This window comes from Drosophila mauritiana, chromosome X, assembly GCF_004382145.1.
Source record: "Drosophila mauritiana strain mau12 chromosome X, ASM438214v1, whole genome shotgun sequence".
NCBI classification, from domain to species: Eukaryota; Metazoa; Arthropoda; class Insecta; order Diptera; family Drosophilidae; genus Drosophila; species Drosophila mauritiana.
This window is the reverse complement of record NC_046672.1, coordinates 6,978,930-7,006,651: the sequence shown is the minus strand read 5'-3', so window position 1 is coordinate 7,006,651 and position 27,722 is coordinate 6,978,930. Positions and strand designations below refer to the sequence as shown.

General features: G+C 44.0%; 1 protein-coding gene across 3 annotated transcripts in view; it reads right to left on the bottom strand.

The window, feature by feature from the left end:
• The window catches only part of LOC117146963 (B-cell lymphoma/leukemia 11A), a 44,649-nt gene that overhangs the window by 10,391 nt on the left and 6,536 nt on the right, over window positions 1-27,722 (bottom strand). Inside the window, exon 1 of one of the 3 annotated variants that reach the window (XM_033313627.1) lies at window positions 11,771-11,894. The exons of 1 other annotated variant lie outside the window; for it this stretch is intronic. In XM_033313627.1, the coding sequence (XP_033169518.1) occupies window positions 11,771-11,813 (43 nt within the window). In that variant the 5' untranslated portion in view covers window positions 11,814-11,894. Of the gene's footprint in view, window positions 1-2,817; window positions 2,873-11,770; window positions 11,895-27,722 lie in introns of those variants that run through there. One more of the 3 variants, XM_033313626.1, reaches the window with a different exon arrangement.

The window sequence follows — 27,722 nt, the reverse complement described above, 5'->3', positions numbered from 1 at the left end:
AAATTATCAGGACAAGAAAATATGAAATTCGTTCGGCTCCTTGTATTTTTGTTATTTATAACGTTCTCGTGTTATTGACTGCCCAGGGATGGGGGCGTGGCAGGGCGAAAACAATACGTTGATTGTGCTAATTTATGCCCCCATCCTGGCAGAAACACACACATGTGCAGGGCCAAGGAGTCGCGAAGGATTCGAAGGATTCGAAGGATTCGGTTTTATGGCCCAAAGGTTATGGGTGGCTGCTCTATCTGTGGGGATGCCATAAAAACCAGGCAGAGAGCGCCACACGGTCGTCCTCGTCGGCTGTTTTTAGGTGCTCGCTTTCGCAGGACGCAGGACGAAGGACACAGGACCCCGATGAAAAATGGCGTCAGCCACGAAAAACTGGACCAACTATCTGAGAGCAAAATGGTGGAAAATAGCGAAACTTGTGCCACTTTAAGCAATCACAGTTGTTATTAATATTAAAGTAGAAAATTGGGTAAGGAAAAAGACAGTAAGTATAAATATATTCGTTTTCAATCACTTTTCCCTCCATGCTGCAAAATCGAAAACTAAAGACAGCTGAATGGTTATCCAGTTATAATGACTCCAAGTGCTCCACTTCGTTGACGGGTTGTTAAATAAAAAACAGAGTAGAAATAATAATAACGAACGCCCCGAAAATGCTGAGTAAATATTTAAAGACAACGCTCTTTATTTTTTTGTTATTTCGACTTGTTGTATTGTTTTTTGGCCAACTCATTTAAAAGTTTAACAACAAAAAAGGGTTAAACAAATTCAAAATTCTGTGGCAGGCGATAACAGTCGGCGTGGGCGTAGTAGTAGTAAGTATATATATAAATATGTAAGTGTTGTGTCCAACAGGCGGTTGAATTTTATTTTTTTTTTGGCTGACAGTGACAAAGCGACGTCAGCAGCTGAAAAACTGAAAATCAACTGGAGTCAAGCGGCCCCCGACTTAATTTGTTTAAACAAATTATGTGTGGATAACATAGCGATACGGATACGTGGAAAGGTGTTTAGCAGCTGAAACTATAACAAACAGAGCGCGGTATGTCGTACACATGCACATAGTGTTTTATATTATATACATATATTGTGCCGCCTGGAATTACAATGATTTCTGTTGTGCGGGGGCGCAACAATACGAGTATCGAAGCCCCGAAGCCTTATCACACCGGTCGCCTTCGCAAAGTGTTTTAGCATACAAAATTTGGTTTTATTTGCCTACTGTCCCCCAATAGAGCTCGTTTCATGGTGGCTCGGGGGGTTCACGGGGTTTTGGGAAAAAAAAAAACGAGGAGAAGAAGCGGTTAGCCAAAAGCTAGCGCTGACTGCTGATAACACCCGCATATGGCGGCAAGGTAAGCGACTGGATATCTGGACAAACAAATGAGCAAACAAATGGAACCCCGACCGTAAAACCGGAGACCGCAGACCCGTAGACGGACGGACGGACAAGCGGACGGTACGAGCCCACAGTTACCCCGCCAGGTTGAGTGAATGAGCCACATGCAAATATGGTCGCGGCCTGGAATCGGGCATTAACATATAGTCCACGTGTGCGTCTGTCTGTGTGTTAAAGCTGGACACACATGGCGACTGATAAGCCAAAGGAAATGGGCACAAGGTATGGGCACAACAACCACACTAAATAATAAAAGAGCATTCAACCGAAAGTCCAATACAAATACATAGCAATTAATGTTTAAATGTAGCCAGGTGAAAACTTAAATGTATAATAGTAAATACGTTTTAATTTAAACAGTTCCCCGTGTTTTTGCTTCGAACTTTTTTATTTAAGGAAACTAAAGCCTAGTTAATGCCTCACATAACAAACCAGATAAGGTATAGGTGTATATTAAAAATATAGTCAATTTCCTTTCAACTATTCCAGGTTTGAGCAGATTATCTAGTTTTATTCTAAGTATCTCGCTAAGAAGCGATTAAGTGCAACTGTACTTCCGGTTAGCTGCAATCCAATTGGTCTTTTGAAGTCGCGCGCTGTTTGAACATCCGTTTGTAATCGAAATGTAAGTTTGAGGTGGACCGATGGCAAAAGAAGACCCGCTCTATTTGCTTAGAGCCAATGAAATGTTCCCATTGTTGCTCTCTGCTCACTTCTTTTGATAAGACATATGTGGCTTGTAAGTTTTACTTTTCATTTTCAGGTCGTTGTTTTTTACCCTGCTCTGTTTTTTTTTTTTCGTTTTTTGTCGCTAAAATATTTGTATTTGTATTGTGAGCAAGGTGCAGAGAGGCGATATAGAGAAGTTTGTTTTATTTCCCGAAAGTCAACGACAGTCACGACGGACATATGTAAATATAGCTGCGCGATCCATATAGGTAGGTAAGTAGGTTGCCCCCTCTATACTCACTATACCGCTGGGTGTGTGCTGGTGTGGGTGCGGGCGTTGGCTTATTGTTGTTCTGGTTGTTCTTCCCAGTATAACGCGCTTATCAAAAATTGTCCGCACATTTGCCTGTTTTTTTGTTGTTTTTTGTATCTATTTGGGGGACAACATAGAGCGACAACGGCGAATGATTAAAGAGACACCCATGAACACCATGGTAAAAAGAAGTACCGCAGCAGAACTGAACAGAACAGGAAGAGCTGTTATAGGAATTTCTGGGAAGTTCCAAGAAATGCTGCGGTTATCTCCGTCCAAGATACACGCCTCTGGGCAATTGCTTATTGGGAAATGTTTTGGGTGCTCTTGATTATGATATAACAACGATTTTAGGGTTTGGTCACTCAAGGCATACCACATATTAAACTAATGAGCTTTATTTTGCTTTTAATTTTGAACTTACGGCTCAGCGAACGGAATCCATGATCCTCACTGATCGACAGCATTTTGTTGTACATCTTGATTTTTGTATAAAAAAAAATATTGTGGTGTCTTGTGTTTTGTTTTTTCTTGTTTTGTTTTACGTTTTAAACATTTAACACATCACAAGTTATTGTTGTTTTTGTCGTTTTTAGATTAAAAAAAATAGTTTTTGCATTTAAAAAAAAAAGTGAAAGGCACAAAAAGATTGTAGTGACAGACACACACGATCGTAGGTAATCCAATTGTCCTGCGTGTGGTTGTCCTATAATGTTTGTTTTTTCTTGTGTTTTTCTTATATTTCAGCACTTTCACAAGACACGAAGCGGTAACAGTAACGGTAACGGCTGGGTATCGGTTGCGTATCGGTTAAACCGTTTCGAGTGATTGTGGGGAATGCGAGGTAATGTTTGGTAAATCGACGTGTTTGTCGGCCGAAGGATCTAAATCTGATTTGAGGTCGTGAGCAGTGTGTTGTTGACCCCTCGGAGGCTTCACGTGGACTGACAACTAGTTGGCTTCCTGGGACGCTCGAGGGTCGACGGTCGTCGAACGTTCAATCCTGCCGCTGAGGCTGTGCCGTCGCCGTCGACGTCGGCAGAGACAGCGTTTTTTACTCACACACAGCGCACACACACCGCTCTTCATTCCCTTTGACCCTCGAGGGTCGGGGCTAAAAAAAACCATATAGGAAAAAAACGTGTGTAGTCACCACTACACACACACACGCGCGTGCAGGGGTTGCTGGCCCGTCTCCCTCTCTCACTCTTGCCCTCTGTACCTCTCCCTCGCACATGTTCGAGTTGCGAGTGGACCAAAGGCGAAATATATGGGAAATAGGGGGATGAATTCATCTCTGGACGACTGTCCGTTGCTGCCAGCGTCTACGCCGACCGAGGCAGCGACGGCGACTACGACTGCTCCCCCGTAACCCCCCCTCTTCAGGAAAAATCTGTCTACTCACATGGATAAAGGAAAACTATCGACTGTCCGCCGCTAATCGCTGCCCAAATTGAGCTGTTACGCACAGCAGAGGGTTAAAAACGCCGGCGAAGGAGTGTAACTATAAGTCATGAGCATAAGGATTGGAGCGGGGGGGAAGCAGCAGGAGGTGTGTTGATAGAGCGAACGGGTTGTCGGGCAGCGAACAACTGACCAATGACAGGGTCTCACTTGGGATCGTAACTAAAGATAGGCTTAGAAAATGCCACAGTAAAATCAGTTGTTGAAGAATTAACTAAACACTCCTTCAAAAACAGCAGGAACATTTTTTCAAATTTATATTACTTTTCTGCAAAAGTAATTCTTTGGTCAAATTAAATGAATAAATTCAATAAATATCCTAATCCGTAGAGGTCATAAAAGGTTATGACAAAGATTTGGCTTAGGTTTGTCATATTGAAGTCAAGGCTAGAAATAATTTTCGTATCTCGAAAAGAAATTACTTCTTATTGGCTATACTGTTTATTGATGAAGACAATGGTCTGCTATTAAATTCAGTACGAAGTGTTTGAAATTAGTTTAGTGGGCAGATGGAGTTCTGTAATATCATACTATGAAGTTGTCAGTTTTAGATAGTTTATAGTTCTTGGATATCGAGTTTAGCAGGGGATCAGATTTAGTTCGTTCATAAAGCATGGACATTGTTGTAGCAAGGGGGATGGTCGAGTTCCGTTTCAGTTGAGTGAGCTATTTATGGAGACAATGCTCCACAGATCCTGGAAACGTCGGAGTTCCTTGAACTCTCTCCTATTCCCACTCTCTTTCTCCAAATCTCGGCATCGTTTATCCCAGCATGGGATGTGCGCAGTTCTCTCTGGAGTTCAGATCGCGGAAGCTGCGCAATAAGTGTGGCGACCAGCCCCGATCTCATAACCCCCTTCCCCCTGAATACATATATCTAATAATAGAGGGGATTCGGGGAAGGAGATGAAGATGGAGATGGCCAGGCGGATGCGTAACATTCTCTAAGATTCTCTTCTTCTGCCTCGTTGCTTAATCCTTTCCCTTTGTCACGAGGGTAAACGAATTTTTTTGTTCCTCATGTGTGTTGTTTTTTGTTTTTTTTTTACTAAACCATACCACGGGCATAACGAACCCTGGTTTTTTTGCGCGCGCTTTTGATTTACCCCTCGGCAGGACTAAGACGCGGCGGCGCCTGCGCAGATGCGAGCTGCCTTGTAAAAGGATGCTGCTAATGTCCTGGAACGCTAAGAAGAAGGCAAAAAAAAAAAAAACTGGTCCCTGTCCTTTGTGCGCTTTAATCAAACGCAAAGGGGCGGAGGGGAGGACATCCAGGCACAGGACATCCAGCCCGCGTCCTGTCGCCTTGCAATTATTTTTTATGCAATTTTTACCGATCGCCGCCTGCTTTCCTCAAAGTTTCCTTTTGTGTTTCTTTCGATTTCCTTTGTCCCGGGGTAGTGTGATTTTTTTCCCTACCGTTCGTTCTGTTTTGCAACCCCCTAAGGATCTGCGGAGAGTTGCGAATTCGGTGAGTCCTGCCCGAGTCCAGGTAGCCTCACTGTGTGCGTCGTGTGTGTGTAACGGCATTTTTTGTTCTATGCAAATTTTTTTTCCTTCCCCGATATTAATTTTTTATGCCCCTCGTGCGTGTCCTTATTGTTTTTTTTCTCGTCCTCCCGATTTTGGGTGTGTGTGTGCGCGCCTTGGGTTTCCTTTTTCCGTTTTTTTTTTTTTGGGTGGTGGCCAAGATTTTCCCAAGATATGAATCGCGAGGGGTGGGGTGGCGTTTGTGTCACATGTGAGGCAGGCAAAGGTTTTTTTTCGCCTGATTTAGATAGAGGGTCCTGGACGAGGACAAGGACGAAGCAGCCGGCGCAGCTTCGCATTGATTACCGTCGCTTTTTTAATTCAATTCAAACAATGATAAAAAGGAAGATGGTCTTGGGTTTCGTGGGTCTCTCACCCTAAGACGGGCAATTGTCGTCTCCCCTCCTCGGATGTTGGATTTTTTACCTTTGCATTTTTTCTTACTCTTGGCTGGCATTCTTTTTGATAATTTTCCCTTGATATTCACGTTTTCCTGGACCAGCAGCTTCGGTTTAAATGAGCAAATCTCACTGGAAATGCATTCGTTTTTAACGGAAAATTTATGGCATATAGGAAGGGTGACCGGTTTTCGGGGCTTTGCTCCTCTTTCAGTTTTTGTCAGATTTTTTGGTTTTCTGGGTTGGCTGGTTTCTGCGTGTTGCAGATAGAAATCCTGCGGCAAGGACTTGGCTTTTTTTTCTAGCAAAAAAGCGTGGAATGAATATGGAAATTTGATCGGTTTGTAACGGTTTTAGTAGCGGATCAGCTAAAAAACTTCGAAAAATGCAAAAAGCTAGAGAACATAATTATAATTCAACAAAAAATATGTTTTAAAAGAAAACTTGTTTGTCTTTTATGGTGTTATCACACACTTTCCTGGGAAAGTTCTTTTGCAACCAGATACTCATACTTTTTTAATTTTGTATAATCTCATTTGATTTAGGATATTAAAAAAGAAATGAACGAATTTTAGTTTATTGGATTTCCTGAAATGAATTCGAATTCCCAGAAAACTTGCACTTTCTTGTACCCAAATCCAGTTTCTTTGATCAGTTTCGGGTGCAACCGTTCGTTATCTGTTCTTGACCCTCAACCTGCTGATGTCCTCCTTGAGAAACTCACAGGACTTCTTTGTTGTTGTGATTGGATTTGTCATCTTCACGCATCATGTTGGTCGGTCAAATCAATCAGCTACCCGGCATCTTCGTGTATATATATTTTCCAATATTTTCGACCTTTGTTTGGGAAACGGTTGAGTGGACCTGGGAGACATTTGCTAATTCTCAAAAGTAAGGTGAAACACGTCACTCTGCATAATGGACCCAAAAAAGGTGAAAGAGTGTGAGGGAGAAACTCCGAAATTATGATTACTTTTGTACCAGTGACAATTATTGTTCGAGGTGCTCCTTTCACGATCATCACGATGATGAAATGTTGTCGGCGGACGTGGACACAGGTCGCTTCGGTCCCAAAAGACCGCTCAGACCCTCACACACACACACACACAGACACACAGACACACGCACACACATGGTAGATATATCTGGTATAGCAAGGGGCATCAGATACAAAACACGCAGCGTTACAGATACAGATACGGATACACAAAGGCGCTGCCCAGATGCGAATGCCGAGATATGGAATTGCGGGGGCGAGGGACAAAGCCACTAAATAGCTGCACGTTGGACAGACTTGCATCTTGGACATGCCAAACGATTGGAGATCGGAGGAGGAGGAGATGAAGAAGAAGAGGGAGGTGGAGGAACTGGAACTTGGGGTTTCTCTGGGGAGTAGCGTCATCATTGACACGCAGATTGTGCAACTACAAAGGCGCATTTCAGGCCATCCAATGTCCAAGGTCCAGGGTGGAAATACACAGAAAAAAGAATATCAAGTCGAATATAATGAAAAATATCAAAATGCAATAACAAAATTCAAATAATTCTGGCTGGAAAATTATTAATTATTGTGAAAGGGAAACTGTATTTTCATCTATAGAGTTGCGGTATTTTCTCTCTCTGTAAACTCATACATTGAAAACTTTCTTCGCTGACGGCTTTTGTGTGGCAGGTAATGAAAATAGGAAAATAAGCTGAGCGGCGAGCGTATGACGACAATTACTCAAGTGACATCTCCATCAGCGAACGGAGATCTCTTGGTCGCCGGTGAACATGGACGTGGACGTGCCCATCTTTTGGCCTCGACTTTTGGACCTGGTCAAAAGGGGCCTTAAACTGAATGGCTTGCAGCCGTAGGTGTTGTTGCCCCATTTCGGATTTACAGACTGAACCGCAGCCTCAATGCGGCTGTTTCCGCCGTACGTGTCTCGCATATTGAACGACTATAACTATATATCCCACAGCCGAAAGACCGAAAGAAAGCATCGGCCAAAAGCCAAAAGAAACGAGGAATGCGGTGGCTATATGCCATGGCGAATGGTCTACGATTTCGATATTTATGGAGTAATCAGAGACTTCGATTTATGTGATGGTCCCGAATCAGCCCAAGTTGGCGAGTCGGTCATTGAGGCGAAGGAAGCCTAATGTTAACGCGCTATAGGTTTTATTATTAAGTTATTTAATATGTTTTCTCATATAAAGTAAGCACACGTAATTGTAATATAGAAAATTGCCTTAACTTACAAGAAAGTCATCTAACAATTAGATTCAAATAATTCATATACGAAAGTACAACATCTGGAAACCTGGTGAGATCCTTTATCACATTGCCGCATCTTCTAATAGACTAATGGGCGTGTCATTGCCTACAACACCCACAAATGTCCTTTGCTCAACGAGGTGATTTATCCGCAATAAAATCGAGGACAACAGGAGTAAATGTTTTCAGAGTAAACACAGGCAACCTGGCGAGTTGGCTGACCATTTCAGGATTGTCCTAAAGGGACAATAGCGGCAGAATAAGAGGACAACGCCCACAGTAGCAGTAGCACAGATGTATATTCAGGGATGTACATATATATAAAAGGATGTGACCACCAGTCAAAACAACAGGCACGCACTGAGAGTCGTAATCATAAATAAATTGCACAGGGTTAAGACCACACCGTCGACCATCATCAAACCGCAAATGCCGCCTGGCAGTAGGGGGTTAAGGCAGGAGCCAGTAGGATAATGCCACGACAAGTGGCGCCATGGAAAGGATATTCTTTTGCTTTGTTAGCATTAAATAAAATCTAAGCTATGCTAGAGTGCCAATTACAAATAGGAATACACGATTTTTAGAAAATATCGAAACTAATCACAAAATGTTACACATCCTAACGGCTCATTTAACTCATATTTTAAAATGAGAAGTCCCACGTTTTCGTTTGAAACTTTGCAATAACCCTTAAAAATCTCACCCGATTCGAAACCCACTACATCATTAATCAAATTATTTGCAACTGATAATCGACTATAGATCGAGTGCAATGCCATATCGAATTGCCTGGCCGATCTGATGCATTATTATGTCAGTCGACTATGCGGGCCCAGGGCGATAGCAAAAGGGTTAAGCCGAATCGCACTCTACAAATTATCTAAGCTAATTTCGTTTTACAATTTAATTAGTTTGAATTTCCACATGTCCCGCATATGCGTGAATTTATTAGCGACGGGTTGCGCGCATGCGTCTCGTCTCGCCCCCTTTAATTTTGTTTGTTTCTTGGTTTTCAGTATTTTTGGGCTTGGTCGAAGGTCCGGGGTCTTATCGCCGTCTCCGGCTGGATGATTCAGTCAAGGTAAGGCCGGCAATTGGGTCAGGGAGCCACGAAAAATATAACTGAGCCTCAAAAAATAAAAAGCCAAAGAAATGTTAGCGTATGCCCAAACGAACTGAGTAAAAATCAAATAAAATAACGAAACCAGACTGTTGTCATGCGTGAGTAGTGGGGCGTACTCACTTCCGGCCTTTTTCTTAGCGGGTTTAACTCATATTTCACGCCTGATTGAGGTGGAAAATTTCGCCGGGAAACCTTGCTCAATGAAGTTGAGGAGTACCGTCTTTAAGCATGCTAATAAAATGGTAGGGGATATTTACAGTTGAGCTCAAAATAATAGTGATTTCATTTAGGCTATGATAATTCAGTCCAAATCCTAGTTATCAACAATATTAAAATGATCGAAAAGCTATCCTCTTGGAGTCAAATCCTTGGCCGCAGCCTTTGGATTGATGGGCGTTGCTCAACTGGCAGATATTAATCTTCGCAAACAGGAATCAATGATTCTGGAAAATTATAAGTGGAAATAAACAATTTTTTTAAATTTCTGATCTGCTTCGAGTTTTTATTTTCCTTTCGAAAAGCAAGTGCCACTATTATTTTGATCATAGCTATTTGTTTGGCTAAAAAGAAAGAGCCCAGGATTGTCTAAATTTGGCATTAATTGCTTGGAAAATGTCGCTCTGCCTGGAAAAAGGGGGCGGCGGTCGGGTGGTGGGCGGATGGAAGGGGGCGGTGGTGCTCGTGCAGTTTGCCAGTTGCAGTTCCAGGTTGCCAGCGTCTTCGCCGTCGTCTTGAGGACAATAAAAGTTCGTGAGAACTTGATGCTTATCGAACTGAACTTGCAGACAATGCCGCAGTGGGCAGCGGGATACAGTCGGGAAATTGGCCAGGAAAATCGACGGAAAATCGAGGGGCTGGGGAAAATCGGCGGAAAACGCGGGGTGCTCCTCAGCTCGAGCGCTTTGATTAGCCTGAAATGGATCAAAATCAGACACCGATGCTCGCTCCCAGAAATTCCCACAGTCGCCAAGCCAGCTGGCCCTTCTCTTCTTCTACTTCATTTCGCCAAAAGCCGAAGAACCCTCACTGCCATTTTCCACTATTTTTGCACACCTCTCTCTACCTCTTTCACGTGACAGTCCTGCATTTGCCATATACATGCATGTCCTCCTTAATCCTTTTTCTCACGCACCAAAAAACATTCAATAAAAAGAGAGCGGGAAGGTTCTCAAGCATCCTTCGATCGATGACACGTCGCAAATATTGGACAGCCTGCAAAATGCGCACTCATTGTCCTGGCGATTTCGCTACAACTGCCCCTGTACTGAGTTCTGAATTCGGGGTCCTGATATTCTGAATTCTGATCCCGAGGTCCTTGTCCTTGTTCCCCTGCCTTTCTCTTCAGGTAGCCGCCAGCTATCATAATGATCGAGGCTACATCTGCATCCTCATCGATCGACAATGGCCACAAATCCGAATCACGATCAATTCAATTACCAACTCCCCAAGCAGGACGATCTCGCAGGATCTGCACAGAATCGCAAGAGGAGCCAAGTCACCTGCCCATCTTTCCCATGACAAATAATGCCAGCGTTTCGGGTTCTATTTTTGCAACTTTTCCGCTATTCGCGGACCGTGCCCACTGGAAAAAACTCCATTTTTAATTGACTTTTGATCAGCTAGAAGCATTACTTCAGTTTTTCAAGATACGTCCTTTCAATGCTTTTAGAAAACTGGCTTTCATTCGTGGATGATCAAACTTTGCATTGAGTACTTCTTGGATTTATTGGAATTTTATATAATTTCTTAATGGAATAGCATACACATTTTCTTTCCATGTAGCAGCTAATCAAGTGGCAGCATAGCTGCGCGAAGGACATTGTCCCAGGATCTTTTCGCATTTTCCACCGGCGCTGCTTTGTCTGCGCCGTTTTCTGCTGAAACATGAAGCGGCCAACAAGTGTTTTGGGCCTCAGGATGCAGGACACAGGAACCCAGAATTCCCAATCCAGCCTTCAGAAGTGAATACCCCAACCCCTGGACTCCAGACACAGGACTCCTGCATATGCGCTTAGTGTAATGGGATAAGCCTAAGGCCCGCTCTGTATTTTGTTCAATTTCCCTTCCCTTTCCGTCTTGCAAGTGCGCGATAATGAAATTTTATACTTGTTCCTGCCACTGGGCATTTCGATGGTACTTTGCTGGGAAATTGTGGGAAAATCTTTGTTAATCCCCGCCTGATGAATTGTTCGATCGATTGCAGGTGCAGCCCCATTGTTCGATCGCAAAACGAGATCGGTGCGCTGGTGTGAGGGCTAAGCTGGGGTTTCTGGTCTCGATTTGCACAATTGCGATCGCCGATCGACGATCAGCGATCAACCATCGAGGATCTCAGACGGCGCGATGGGGAAAATGAAATGGGTTTCCCTTTAAGGTAACCCACAGTGATCGAAGCTGATCGTTGGTTTTATTTTTGCTATCGGAACCAGAGCCTTTTAAAAGCATAACCAGTAACGATCGCAAACTTATGTTTATGAACAAGACTTAGATCATACAGATTAATATACATTTTTGTATTACTCCTACACTAATTCAATTGATTTCTGCTCTACAACCCGCTACTTAATTCACTGCCAATTAGCAGTACTTGCTCATTACTCACTGGTTCCTCTAACTTTCGGACTGATCATGTTCCCTGGGAACATTCGGTGGACGCACAATGTGGTGCAAGTGGTGCTGGTGGTGCCAGTGGTGTCAGTGGTGCTGCCATTACCGTTAGACTCACCTGCAAAGAGAAAATCCGAGCATAAATTATTAATTAAAATGTGACGGGGGGAGAGGGAAGTTGAAGGAGATGGCGATGGCGATGGAGAAGTACACACATACACGGCCAACAGATTCCAGAGCAAATAAATTAGTGGAGAGGTGGGAACTGCCACGTGTGTTGCACGCAAGAACCGTTCTTTCACCCACCGGCGAACAACAACTGAAACAACTGGTGACCAGTAATGACCCCTGGAGTAAAGGGCCGCCACCGATTTCATGTGAATGCCAAATGCGGAATCTTTTCACACTGCACTTGGGAAAAGACAAAAGAAGTTCGCATAACTGGAATTAAAGCAGCGCCAGCGGTAAACAGCAGCTCGTGGGTAGATAGTAGCTGGTGCTAAATGGGCCAAGAGGAGAGGGCTCCTCCTCCGCTTGAAGCCACCACCGATCCTCGCATGCAATCGAAGTGGACAACCCACTCCACAGCCAAGTCAGTCACCCCGAAAAAAAACACAGAAGACAGAAGAAATAGAGGAGCTCTGGAGCCTCATCAGCGAAAGAGACAATGGTGGGAATATTCTCATATTAAGAAATCGCGCGATCTTCAGCGCCAGATGTGTCCGTGTCCGTAAGTGTGTGTTTGTATTTAGTGCAACGCCAGGTCAGTACACCACCCAACCAACCAACCAGCCAACCAGCCAACCTACCAGCCGCCCAGCCACCCACTGCCTCCACCTCCCACTCTTGCTGCAAATAGCAGCTTCCCCGCAGCAACGGCAACGGCAACAGCAACTGCAACAGCACAGCGCAGCAGCAACTTGCAGCCACTGCAATGTTCATGGCAAATTCGCAACGTGTCGTGGTCGTGTCTTTGTTGTCATGTCCGAGAGTGTAACAAAGACCTCGGCGGAGTGCCCCGCCCACCGCTAATCCCCCCTCTAAAACGCCCCCGCCAAAGTAGCGCGAATAAACATTCAAGCGGCAGCAACAACAATAATTGCATTACACATAAAAATAAATTGTAATGAACCAAAGGAAGAGGCTGCAGAAGAAGTGGCAGCGGCAGCAACAGTGGCCAATGTGAAAATCGATGCGGAAGCAGCAGCACAGAAAGGGCACACCAGCAACTTCAAAAGCAGCAGCAGCAGCAGCAGCAGCAGCGGCAGCAGCAACTGCAATACATTTACCCTAGCTACTTTGTTTTACCCTTGTTGTTGCTGCTTTCGGCTGAGGAATTTCCCCCAATTCGTCTAACTGTAATTTTGTGTCGAGCTCCTCTACCTGCTTTAAATATATTTAAATAACACGCCATCAACATGAGCAACAGCAACAGCAAAAGCAGCAGAAGCAACAGCAACATTGGGAACACAGCGGCAACAATGAGCCATATCAGCGTATTTAAGCAGGGGTATATTTGCAGGACATTCAAACAAGACTTCCAGTATAAGTCACACTAAAACTGGCAACAATATGGCGAAACCTTTGCCCCACAAAGGACCAAAACTTTGCCATTTCATAAAGTTGTCAATGCGAAGTCCTGGCCAATACAAAAGCACAATAGTCCATCGGCGGCATGCAACACATGTGCCTTTGCTTATGTATTTGTTCGTTGGACAATTAATTAGCCATGATTCTCACGACCTCAAATTAAGAGAAAAGCCATAACAAATACTAAATGGAAACGGCAGCAACATTAGCAGCAGCAGATGTAGCAGCAGCAGCAGCAGCAGCAACATCAAGAGCACAGCAGCAGCATTGAATCGGACAATGGACAACGGACAATGAAATGGCCCTAAGAGCTGCCTTCCGAAACTTTTTGGGGACGAGGCGCTGGTTGCGAGTTGCAAGTTGCCAGTTGCCAGTTGCCAGTTGTGCCAGTTGCTGGCGGCAAGTTGCTGGTGGCAAGCGCCAGGCAATCGGGATTTTGGGGAATGTCAGGCGGCGTTGGTGGAGAGTTCGTTGAGAGCATGTAGCTAGATCTGATTTAAAGCGAAATTAGGAATAATGGCTATGGCCTGCACATGACAAACACACACACATATGTATATGTATGTGTACTTATACACTGGGCGAATAAACAGGGGGATCAAAGGGAGGCGTTGACAGGCAGCAAATGCGAACAAGACAGCTATTTTTTTCCGTCTTTTATTTTTCGGTGGGTACCCAGTCGAAGAGAAAAAGAAATTATCTCACGGATAATCCGAACAACACGTTCAAACTTTTTTCCACCAGCTTTTCCTCTCTTTTCATGTGCTTTTCGTTTCGTTTGCTGGCTTTTCTTCTCGGGCTGCCTCCGTTTCTCGAGCGGATTCCGCCGTGGGTGGAGAATAGGGCAACGAAGGAGGTGGGCCAGCGGGTGGGCGGTGGGCAGGTGATGGGGTCTCACCCTTTTGGGACGGCCAAAGGCATTGACAGTGTGCGGGGGCGCCTCGAAAACCCGCCTGAAACAATGGCAAACTCAACTCAAATGCACCTGACGGTCGCTCTGTCCAGGCAGCGACGTCGACTGCGGCAGAGGCGGAGGCTGGAGCTCACTGAGCGAAAATGTAATTGAAAATGTAGAGCAAGAAATTAGAAAACTAATTAGCTTGAGTTTAAAGTTAAGTCGTTTGAAGTCCGTTAAGGAAATTCATCTTTTGAGGTAAATCAGAAAATAAGTAATAGCGTAGGTTCTTAATCAAAGATATAATATAAGCATATCATTTGTTCAGTGTGCATACTGGAAAGTGTTTGGATGTCAGCTTTGTGGCTCTGTGGTTGGTCGTCGCTCATTGTTGTTGCAGAAAGCCATTTCGTATTTGCTTAGTCGCGCTGAGAGAAAGGGTAACAGATTCCCACAGTCGGCGAGACAACGGTACTCGGTACTCGGCCAGCAGCAACATCTCCAGTCCAAGAGCAACATCTAGCCGGCAGCAGCAGCAGCAGCAGCAGCATCAACAGCAGCGGCAGCAACAGCAACAACGAGCCGTTGACAACTCGCAGGCCATTGTGCCCATGAATGAAAAGAAGCCAGAGTTTCTGTTTTTGTATTTTTCTCCTGTACCTTTTTTTGTGAGCTGATTGATGAATGTCAGCCGAAAGTGTGAGGGCAGGGCAGGTGTCATGGGAACCTGTCGGGTGGCAAGGGGGCGACCGCCGACTGAAGGTCACCCAACGTGAGAATCGAAAATGTGGCACACTCTCTCATCTTTTAGTGTTTGTGCAGCTTCTGGCCAAAAGAGCTGCACTTGAAGCCTTCAATTCCTTCAATTCGAACGGCAGCAAACAAAGGCCCAAGTGACGTGCGACCCACGAGCAACCTGCAACATGCCACGGGCAACATGCTATATGCAACATACAACGGACAGTCGGCAACAGGCAAATGGCAAATGGCAACTGGCATCTGGCGGCACACTAACGGATTATTGCGGACTTAAGAAGTCTAACCTACAAATCATAAAAATGTACAGAGCTGAGACACCCGAAAAGGGAATAAATAAACAACTCAAATAAATTCAAATTCGCATGGATGCAAAGTTGAAAGTTGAAGTCGACACTTGAGCCGAAAGCCTTGTAACTGAAAGATACTCGTACTTGAAACGATGCGCACTCTGCTCCGCGTGATCGACCGACTGTCGAAGGGGTCTACAACTGGCGGACACGAGGACACGCGGGCGGACGGACATACGGACAAACTGTCGGACAAGCGGACAAAGCGACCTAGGTGCCAGCCATAGGGCATCCATATGGATGAGCTGTTTGTATTACGTTTGAAAGTCATGTTGCAGATACTTTTCGTACATCTGCATATCTTCGGGCACCTGCTGCCACCCGCCGACGTTGATGTTGCTGTTTCTGTTGCTGCAGTATTGCTGCTGTGACGTTGCTGCTGCCACAGCAACATTTCTGTTGCTGTTGCCATTGCCGTTACCATCGCTGCCGCTGTCGTCACTTGCATATCAATGTGGCCGAAAATAAAATGTGACGTCTCGAGTTGCACGATTAAGAGACTGCATCATGTGCCCAGGCACAAGTGCAGATGCAACTCGGATTCGTATTTGGATACAGATTCAGATGCATCACAGAGTCGCCCAGTGCGTCGCTTGTCGGCCTGTGACGCAATGCAAAACACAAAGTAGCGATCGAGGGCACTGGCAAAAATTTCAAGTAGAAAAAAATGCATACTTTGCGCCCACATTTGTCGAAATTACAACTAAAAAAAACAATAATTTCCTACTTAATTTTCCAAAGATTTGTATACGGATTTTTGGTTAACAAAAATTTCGGGATTTTTTCCACAACTTTGGTAATAAAAGTCACAAGTTTGAATGTCATATCTTGTTGAATTCGTAGCTTAATTTCCTATCGAGTGGCATCCCCAACTAAAATTTTTTAAAATTTACCATTTTTCGAAAAAAAACGTGATGTAACCCCTTATAAAAAAGTGAAAATTTCGAGAAAAAAATATTTTTACAAAATTATCTAAAAAGGGTTATGGGTCATTAGGTTGGGTTATCAGCTGGAAAAAACTGTATGTTTCGTATCCGTGAGTCTTTTTTTTGCGAAGTTACAACTAAAAAACCAATAAAAAAGATCAATAATTTTAGCAAAAAATGAGTCTTGATTTTTAGTAAGAAAATTTTTAGAATTTTACCCATATCTTTTGTAAGGTTAGTTCAAATGTGGAATGCCATATCTTGTTGAATTCGTAGTTTAATTTCCTATCGAGTGGCATTCCCAGCTAAAAATGTTTAAAATTCACAATTTTTCGAAAAAAACGTGATGTTACCCCTTATAAAAAAAGAGAAAATTTCGAAAAAAATTATTTTTACAAAATTATCTAAAAGGGTTTATGGGTCATTAGGTTGTGTTATCAGCTGCAAAAAACAGTATGTTTTGTATCCGTGAGTCTATTTTTTGCGAAGTTACAACTAAAAAACCAATAAAAAATATCGATAATTTTGGCATAAAATGTGTCTTGATTTTTAAGAAAAATTTTATAATTTTACCCATAACTTTTGTAAGGTTAGCTCAAATGTGGAATGTCATACCTTGTTGAATTCGTAGCTTAATTTTCTATCGCGTGGCATTCCCAGCTAAAAATTTTTAAATTTTACCGTTTTTCGAAAAAAAAACGTGATGTAACCCCTTACAAAAAAGTGAAAATTTCGAAAAAAATTTGTTTTACCAAATCCTCTAAAATGGGTAATGGGTCGTTAGGTTAGGTTGTCAGCTACAAAAAACAGTATGTTTCGTATCCGTGAGTCTTTTTTTTTGCGAAGTTCCAACAAAAAAACGAATAAAAAAGATCGATAATTTTGGCAAAAAATTAGTCTTGATTTTTAGTAAGAAAAATATTTGAATTTTACGTATAATACGTATAACTTTTGTAATTGAAGTTCAAATGTGGAATGCCATACCTTGTTGAATTCGTAGCTTAATTTTCTATCGAGTGGCATTCCCAGCTAAAAATTTTTAAAATTTACCATTTTTCGAAAAAAAACGTGATGTAACCCCTTATAAAAAAGTGAAAATTTCGAAAAAAAATTATTTTTACAAAATTATCTAAAAAGGGTTATGGGTCATTAGGTTGGGTTATCAGCTGGAAAAAACTGTATGTTTCGTATCCGTGAGTCTTTTTTTTGCGAAGTTACAACTAAAAAACCCATAATAAAATCGATATTTTTGTTAGAAAATGTGTCTTGATTTGTATCTTTGTCTTTAAATTTAAAAGTTCATATATAGATTTTCATTAAAAATTATTATTATTACTTGTGACAAATATTTAAAGTGATATTTTTTTTGCAGTGCCCTATAAACTGGCAGATTGCTTAGAGTAACATTGAAAGTGCAGCTTGGATGGCGTCGTGTTAGTTTAGTTTGTTGTTTCGATTTTGTCGCTGCGCTCTCTGCTGCCATGGGTCTCCACTATTTTATTTTATTTTATTTTTCGTTTTATTTTATTTTATTTTTACCCAGTGCCATTTGGTTGGGTCCAGGTCCATCCAACGGCGACGACTCTTGCCGTCTGCGGTCGTCGGCAATTGAATTCATTGAATGCCCGACCAACCGACTTGAGAGTCAACCGCAGAGGCAATAGCTACAACAGCAAAACATCAACCAATGTTGAACAGACCAAAAGCTGAGCCCTCTGGTCGTGGTTACTTTTGCAATTTGTATTAAGGATTTGCAGTTGAATGGGGCAGGGACAGCAAATAGGGACACGTCTGCGGTCTGGACGAACATAGCGCATTTAACTAAGTCCAAGGAGAAGTGGATGGAGGAGGAGGAGGCCTCCAAGCACCCAGTTCCCAGTTTCTTCACATTCTCCGCCTCCTTCTCGCTGTCAATCCAATTTTCGGCTGAGCATTGGCAACATTTGCATTTACACGCACTTGCCGCAAGTTGGACATGCCACAGAAAGATAGACACACACACACTCATACACACCAGCAAACCCACCCACAGGACGAACAGGACAAAGAGTTTGTGGCTCATCCTCGCCGCGGGTATCAATCGGATTTGAGCTTTGAATGCGACCAAAGGACAATGGCTAAAATGGCAGGGTGAGTGGGTTAAGTTCCACGGTCCATTGTGCACCGAAAGAGGCTTGAATTAGGGATGGCAAGGGATTTTGTATTACTCGATGTGGTTATCGATACACTAACTAAGGAAAATTTGCCTGTACCTTATTTGTACCCTTATGAAATGAGGAATAATGTAACCTTTTTGCCGAACTAGAAGTCTGTAAATTAGCTGATTAAAATATTTGACTCTGCAGCAATGTAGTAAATTATCTGACTGAGTAACTTAACAGCTTAATTGTCAAGCTATGAATAATTGAATTTTATATGGATTGGCCAGCCGCACACGCATTAAATATTAAGCCAAACCTAAGCCAAGTCAGCATAAATTATTGGCCAACAATAAGCCGCCTGAACTGAAGTGTGTGTATTTATGGGGCTTTGGATTTGGTGTTGGTTTTGTGGCCCATGAACACACACACCCACCGACAATTTGGCACACACTCGTATATATTTTGCACATTTGCGAATCTCCACACTCCGCAACCGCCAGCCGCACAAGCTTAACCCCTGACAGCCCCCATTCAGCCGGCTGACAGCTTCTCGCCCTGCATTGACACCTTCCAATAATTTTGGGGGGGAAGTTGGGGATGGCTGGGTGGGTGGTGCAGTGGGTGGCGGTGCCGTGTGTGGCTGTGTGTGTGGCATGCAGGTAGCTGCGATGCAGCTGCGATTTGTTTCACTTAGTTTTCGCCCTCGTCGCTGGAAAATTTGCGTACGGCGTCACTGGGATTTGGATTGTGTAAGACATGCACGCAACATTACCGCAACTCCCGCCCATTTCCCCGAGTTTCACTGCTTTTCCCCGCCACTTTCCAGCTGCTTGAATGTGGTGTAAGTCAGCCGATGACAAATAAAATGCACAGTGAAAAATGGGCAACAGATATTCTTGAGATAAGAAAACACATTGATACGTTATCAATCACAGAAAAAACATTTCAATTAATTTCAGTTGTTAAAATGATATATTGGGTACTTTGAATATTTGTAGATGTTATATCTACAGCGCAAAACTTTAAGTTTGTGCGTGTGTGTGAGAGGTGTACTTTCAATTTGCTGGTTGAAGTATTTTAGGGCAAGTTGAATGCCATCCGCGTTCCTCCATTCGTGGATGCAGTCCATCCATCTATCCATCCACCCAGCCATCCATCAGTCAGCCAGTCAAGGCCACTAATTAGGTGTAGTACCCTCCGCCCATTCCAACCCATCCGATACCCCTTCGCGCCCACTGGCCACAACTTTTCCGATGCTAATTAAGCGACGATGCATCAAAGTTGTTCTGGAAAATCCTGCGTTTCGCTGCACGAAAATTCCGATAGGTTCCCAGCAGCGGGGAAAGCAAAAGCAAAGTCAAAAGCTGCAGAATCAGAATCAGGAACACGAGCAACTAAACTACCTGACATCAACCTCGGACATTGACAATGCGCCCTCTGAGGTTTTGACATGTCTGCTCCATTCGTCCATGGTATTGAGATGTCATCGGGATTCAAACACACCGACCCGGCCAACAAGCTAACGAGTCCGGGCTTTTGGCTTTTGGGTTTTTGACTTACATAATTAGAGGCAACAAGTCGGGCCAAAAGACCAAGAGCCGAGTGAGTTTGTCCAGACCAGACGATTACACGCGCTGCCCATGTAATGGGGCCATGTTCAAGCTCATCTGATTGAAATGCCAAAACAACTGACACAGCGACCGCGGCCAAGGACCCCATATACTTAATACTCAGCCCCATGACATCCACATCCACATTCACGAAAATGGTGGGAAACTAGGGAGATTCTCCACGAGAGCAACTCACCTGGAAATAGAGAGAGAAGGGAGAAGTTTCACAATTAGTAAGGGTGTTTATATTAGACCGAAAATATGGAAATGTAATTTGTGTTAGGCATCCTTATAATATCTACAACTCCCTTCCTATGAACTTGAAAACTGGGCAAACTTTTACTTGGACCACAGGGCGAGAAAGGCTTTGGCATCTGGAGGGCTCAAAGCTCAGGTGTGTGTCATTAAGATTCTCCCACGCATTCAGTGTCAGGTCTGAAGTGGCCGCCTGGCCAAGATCTCAAGCCCCCAGTTGGCCCCTAAAAAACAAAAACAAAAGAGAAAACAAAAACAAGCCCAGCAAAACAAAGGCAATTGGACCTGGTCTGGTTCAGATCGCTTTGGTTTGCTTTGGTTCGGTTTGGGTTTGGGCTTAAGTTTTAGTTCACCTTAGAGTTCTGAGTCTCTGGGACCGGTTTTGCGGTTCTTGCGGCTCTCGTTGCTCTTGCCTCTCTGCTGTTTGTTTGTTTGTTGCAATAAAATGAAACGTAAATGAAATCTATTGTATTCCATATGAATAATGAGACAATTTTAATAATTTATAGACAACTTTCGGTTAACCGCAATAAGCTCAGCCCCAGACTCCAAGTGAGACAATGGACAAGAGCTGAAGATTCCGCATCCCCACCGCAAACAACAAAAAAAAAAAAAAAAGAAGAAAAAGAGTTCGATGATCCTACAACTCGGATATGGATATATATATATATAGATATATAGTGGCGTATATATATGTAGGGTTTCTCAATCTGTTTTCGCTCTATGCAGTTCATCGTTAGCCGTGATAACAAATCGCGATTGGCATCGCTTCCGATCGATCGCAAAGACAAAGACAAAGGTGAGAAAACTTTGGCCCTGAGGTCTGAAGCCTCAAGTCTGAAGTCTGTAGTCTTTTGTCTGGAAATATGGATGAGTCTCGGGAGTGGAGCGTGGACCATTCATTCATTCATTCATGCAGCCAGCCAGCCAGCCAGCCAGCCATCCAGCCATTCATTCATTGACCGCAAGACCCGCAGGCCAGGGCATATAGCCAATCGTTTGTAATTGTATCTGTCGCAGCAATAAGTCAAAGTTGTCTCAACTCCCTTGCAAGTTGCAACATTGCAACTTCGTAGCTCTCTGGAGGATTGAAGAAATAAGGTAAGATGCACTCGAATGTGGCCCGTGGTCCAGGGTCTCAGTTACATTACTGGTTACACGATCCCCACCTCGATTTGCCTTCTGGTATTGTTTTATGGCTTGGCTATTAGCCGATGGCGATGGCGAGGAAGAGCTAATCTCCTCCAGCCACAGGTCGAATGGTCAGGAGTTCCGTCTGGTGGCAATTAAATGGCTTCAGGGCACGGGCGATGCCACGGGCACAAGTGAGAGGATGCTGATGTATACCTTTATTTATAGGATGCATTGCGGTTGCTATCTGGCGAAGTGCGAATACCAACGACACGAATATTCCATCCCGGGGTAATTATGGTAATCGATTCTATCAACTTGAAGATATACTACATATGTTATGTATAAATATTCAATATAGCTTCGATACCATTTCCACTTTCTGTAAAGTTCGAAATGTTTTTAATAAATACTTAATTCCTGAGCGCCTTACTCCGTTTGCAGAACCACTCAAGACATGGGCTTACATACATTTACCAAAATTGCCGAATGGGCGGAGTCCCGAACCGGACTCACATACGAATAATATATACACATACAATATATACCACACATCCCCACTGACCGCTCAAGCCCATTCGTCCAGTTCCACATCCATCTGAAACTCAAACTCAATCGCCACTAGTCCCCGGGTTTTTTGGGCCCCAACCCCGGGGGCGTTATTCGCATCCCTTGTGGACAACACACAACTCCGGCCAAAATCAATAGCGCCCCAATGTCGGGTTATGTTTGCTCGTAGGGGGGTTCTTCAGTGGGCTGCTTTCGGTGGGTGGTTGGGTGTTCGCTTCTAGATTGGAGCAGCGCAGGTCCTCTCGTTCGGACTCGAACTACAAGTGGAAGTTGAAGTCGAACTCGGACAGCCGGATGCTACACTTAAACGATGTGCAATGCCGATGAAGATGAGGCAAAGTGGGTGGTTCAGGATGGTTTGCGATGGTGGTCCAGGGTGGTTCGGTGGTTCTGCAACTGCTGCTGGTGAAACCAAGAAACCCGCCAGGGACAGACGCCGACCAAATGTGGCCGATGACGTTGATAGTACACGTTCCAGATGCACATACATACATATATTTGCAGGCCCGCTCCTTCCCTCCCCCACGAGGATACAGATACATATGTGCTGGCTTGGAACTGCAGGCGAGTCCTTCGAATCCTTCCTCCCCAGGGCAACAATAAAAACTTGAATTTTGTTGATTTTATTTGCCGGCTAGGAGGTTTTTGGTATCCAGCTACGTAGGACACAGCTCCATATCCACAGCTCCATACTTGTACGTTCTCATTCCTTGCTGCCTGGCAACGGTTCTCCGGGAATCGCCCAACTTGAACTTTATGCGCTGCGGCTGAGTGATTCGTGTTGGAGTCGAGTCGAGTCGAGTCGGGTCTCCTCTTTTGCTACCCAAACTTATATCCTCACAAAAGTGGACCTTGGACGATGTCTGGCGGACAGACATCGACTCCGGACTGCAGGACTCCATCCATTTCCATTCCCATTCCCGTTTTGAAACAGCTCGCCCATCGAACGCCCAACTCCATCTGCAGATGACTAGATAGCACGCGTCGTTTTTGCCACTTATTGGACAGTCTCCAGTATCCCGGATCCAGGATCCGAGACTCAGACTCAGACTCAGGACCAGACTTCTACCGCGGCCCCCAGCCGAGGAGGATGTTATGTATTTGCTGTCCATGTTACCCCACCGATTTCCAACCCAAAAAGAGGGGGTTTATAGCCAGACTGCTGACTGCAATTTGGAGAACTTAACCGCAACTGGCAGCTGAAAGGGGGCTGCGAGGCAGGGAGGGGAGGGGAATCGGGAGGAGCAGGACACCGCAGGGCAGGACACAAATTGCGAACAAATGAAAGTAGCGAAAACGTTCGACTGGAGCGGCGGATCCGCTGCACAGCAAGAAATAAATGAACAGATTTTAATTGGGATTTTTGCGGCTTCATTAGAATCAGAGATTATTCGTACGAATATTTTTGTCGCTTTGCGTATTCGTTCGACTTAACTATACACCTAGTTGAACCTACTAACACTGTATTAAGTCTGTATTAGAAGTCACAAAATCCCCCGAAATAAGAACTGAATATTTCTCAGTGTCTCTCTGGTTGTACATGTGTTCTTCTGCTGTGGGTCTTAGTTTGCTCCTGTTTCTGTTGCAGTTTCTGTTTCAGATGCCTTCGACTTCCGCCTTCACCTCCTCTATTTTCAATCTTCTGCCATCATCGGGCTTCGTTTTTTCGGCAGTTAAACTGGAGGTCAAGAGAGCACTGTAAGCCATGAATCGCACCAATCTGCTGACACATCCTTCTGGTTTTCTAAGGATACACTTTGGCAATTCCCTTCTGCTGGTAGGGAGTTTGTATATTATTCTCCAAAAATGATTTGAATCGGTACAATATTATATTTCTTGGTATTTTCGTAACAGTTATTGAAAAGCGAAGCTTTCTTGTTTCCATTCCTCCAGCTTCTTGTTAGCCATTAGCTATTTGCTCTCCACTCTTTCCCTTAACCCTCACATGCTCTCACTTAACCCCCCAGCAGGTCTTGCCTTTTAAGCCAGTCACAGCTGCCATATTCAAATGTGCGGTTTGGCACTCTTCAATTTACAACAAATCGTTCAAAACAACAGCAACAACACCATAAATCACACACATTCTGGGCAACCATACACACGCACATGCACACATGGGGATAAATGCATATGTAAATGTAAATAGAGTGAGTTGGATCCTCTGCTTGCATTTTCTTACACACAATTGTCTCTTTTCTTTGGCCTCGCACAATGCAAAAGTGGGCGGTGCAAAAAGGGGGCGGCGGTCCTGGGTGCTTTTGGCCTTTTGTGAATTGGTGTCCAAGCGTTTTATGTTTCAATTATGCGCAACTTGCGCCCAACAATGGCGCTCTGCCTCCGCCTCTGCCGCTTCTCCGCCTCAAATGAGGCTGTAAAAGGACCAAGAGACCAAAAGGATCCACCACCTTCATCATTTGCGCTCCTCCGCTTCCCTTGGCTTTCCATCTTTCTCTGAATCTGTATCTGTAGCCGTACCCATGGCTGTCTGTGTGTTTGTTGATGCATAAATTCCCTCCACATATGCAGCCACATCACTCATACGCACACGCACGCACACACAGACACATAGAAGTGTATGTTCTCGTCCTGCAGGAAGTTTCCCATGTGCTATTTTCGCAGAAAGAAGAGGCCCTTGCACTTTGTGGCCCGAGCTCTCTTGGAAACTGGCCAGAACCGGCGGCTAAGTTGGCAACAGTTCACCAAGTCCAACTGGGAATTCAATTAGGAACCTCCGACTTCCCGAGGTCAGCACAACTCATATTTTTTAAGGTCTTAGGATCTTCTTTCGAACAGCAATTACATAGAATTTATGCTGATGTACAGAAACAATTAAAAAATTCACATTTCTGGTTGTTTTATATGTATAAATTTTAATATAAGCAAGTTCATTGGGGTTAAAGGGCACAAACAGAATTTCTTTGAATTTCGATCTAGACCAGTCGAGCACTTTAACCCTTTACTTCTTCAGCCAATCAAGTTTTGGGACTTCAAGCTGTGACTGGGACTTAAAGATGTAGTTTTCTCTATTGTTTGTTGTAAAACGAATTTTTTGTAGGCATACCAAAATGGCGTTTTGACTTTCGAGCTTGTTTCAGTGTGCGTGGAGCAGGGCAGAGCAGAGCAAGCTGCGCAGTCGCAATAGCAAAATCGCAAAATCTCAATCGAAAATCGCAGACGATGACGATGCTGTGGCCAAGCCCAGAAAGAGACGGTGCGATCGGGCAGTAAGTGGGTGTGAGTGGGACAGAGGACGAGAGACCGCTGGGCTTGGCCCGAGTTTTATATTTTTTTCCCATTTTACGTTGGCTTTATCAAGGTCTGGCCAATCAAAAAGTCCAACGACACAGACGCACACGCCAAATGGAGAAAGAGTGGGCTGATCTCCAGAAAGAGAGGGCTATACCGTGAGCGAAAGAGACGGGGAGACGTGGAGAGCGCGAGACGGGGACAGCGGCGATCGACAAACAGACAGGTGTGAAGCAGTTTTAGCTTTTTCAGTCAAGACAATAACAAATATCGTAATACAGTTGCAGATAAGGCAGTTCGAGGGTATCAAGAAAGGGTGAGGTACTCGTAAACCTGTTGTTGTTGTGGTTGTTGTTCCCCCAACCGATATTCTCCATCTCTCTCACGCGCTCGCTCACACACCCGATCGCCAACGAAGACGCCACCGATCGACACGAAGGCGAATCGGGCCCGAACCGGTACGAAAACGGTCAAAAAAGCCAAAGCCAAAGCCCCAAAGCCCCCCGAGTAAATAAGTTATCAGCAGAATTGTAACTGGAAACTGAATGAATAAATAAAGGGGAGGCGTCAACAAAAGCAAAAGCCAGCAATGCGAAGCAGAGCACAGCGAACGGATAATAAAGATCAGAGCGCGTCTTTGGGAATCGAGGAGAGAATCTACAGTGAAAAATATGATTGTTTTCAAATGAGTATTAAAGTTTTATACAAAGATTCCTGTTTCCACTTTAAGCTTAAGATGGCATTTGGCAAATGTAACACTTGGGATTAATGCATTTCATTCTATAATTATTAATAATAATTGAAATATTTATTTGCTTTTACGTTGAGATCCAATAATAACGTTAACCCCTTTCAAAAATAAATCTATTCAAATGTAATATTGAAAATTTTTAAACATTGTTTTCTGTGTAGAAACCGTTGATTGGAGACTGCAGAGAGCCACTTACGCACACCAATAAAGAGTGGGCTGGAAAAAGGTGGAGAAGTGGTAGATGGGGGCCTGCAAAAGGGGCTGGGAAAGAGTTGGGGAAGAGGTGGGGTAGCGCAGCGAATGGCGAGCAAGCGAATCAAGAATCGAGAAAAGAGGCAATTGAAACGCAGCAAAACGCACGCGTGCCTAAGGAAAATGAAACCGAGACGCATTTATACATATATTGGGATGGGCAAAATCAGATAGTCACTATAGGCGGCTATGACATATGTATGACTCTATATGCTTCTCAAAGAAGCTGTATTTGGCAATACGGAATGGAATAGTTGAAAGTTTAAAGATCTATAAACAGAGATTTCACTTTCTTGACAAACGATTAGATAAAGCTTATTAACAATTAAACAAGCATTATAGATTCTAAGTCACTTATTGCTGATTCCTTTCTTTCAACATGGTGAAATATAAAAGTTTGACACAAAATCCAATTGTAATGTAATGTAATACTTCTAAAGACTACAGCTTTAAATTTCTCCGAATCAAGGCGAGCATTTTATGTGAAAATCTCCGCATGTCCCACTTCCACCCACAGGAAAAAGTCAATACACCACGGCTCCTCCTTCGCCAGTTCTTTCCATTTTTTCCATTCCCGGGGGAGGAATATCAGCCAACATCGTCCAACGCATCGCAGCCATCCCAGCTGCATATCGCCTTCGATGACTCTGGATCCAGCTCCACTTTAAGGTGTGCAATGCAATGTGACAATGGCATCTTAATGATAATAATTATGCTGATAAGATGCGTGGGGCTCAGGGAGAGAAAGATGACGGGGGAAACGGGATTGGGGATTGGGGAATGGGGCATGGGGCATCCATCCAAGCGCTGATATAAATCGCTGGCAAACGGAAATGGGGAGTGCCGTGGACCCAAAGAACCATCGCATGCATTTGAGGTGGGGTTCCCCTCGAAAACCTCAGGTTGTCCCCCCGTTTTTGAAATCCCTCTAGAGACCTCAATCTTTACGTTCAGAGGCCTTTGATTGATTTATTTATTTGTGCCGGGGCAACGCACATACGGATTTTGGATTGGGATTCGCATCTTGGTTTCGTTTTAAATCGGTAATCATTGAATTAAATTATGCCGGGGCGAAACACGAAATGAGAGACGGAGAAGAGGCCAAGATTCATCCATCCATCCATCCATCCATCTGGAGGTACATATATTCGTCCAAGCCTTTTGGCCGCACCCACACCCACAACCTGGAGTACGACAGCAATCATCGAGGAGGAGTTGGTCACATGCCAAAATCATCCAGAAACAACAGCAACCCAGCCAGCATCTCCATCTCCATCTTCAGCTCATTGGCTGTGAAGTTTTTATTGAATTCGCTGCCAAAACACCCACATGGCCCACGGTGTAGAATCCAAAATCTGAGATCCCAAATCCAAATCCGAAAATTGTTACCAATATACGAGGGGCTACAGTGGCGCTATGAAATTTATAGTGATCCGAGTTAAATAAATATTGGGTTAAATTTAAATTTACATGT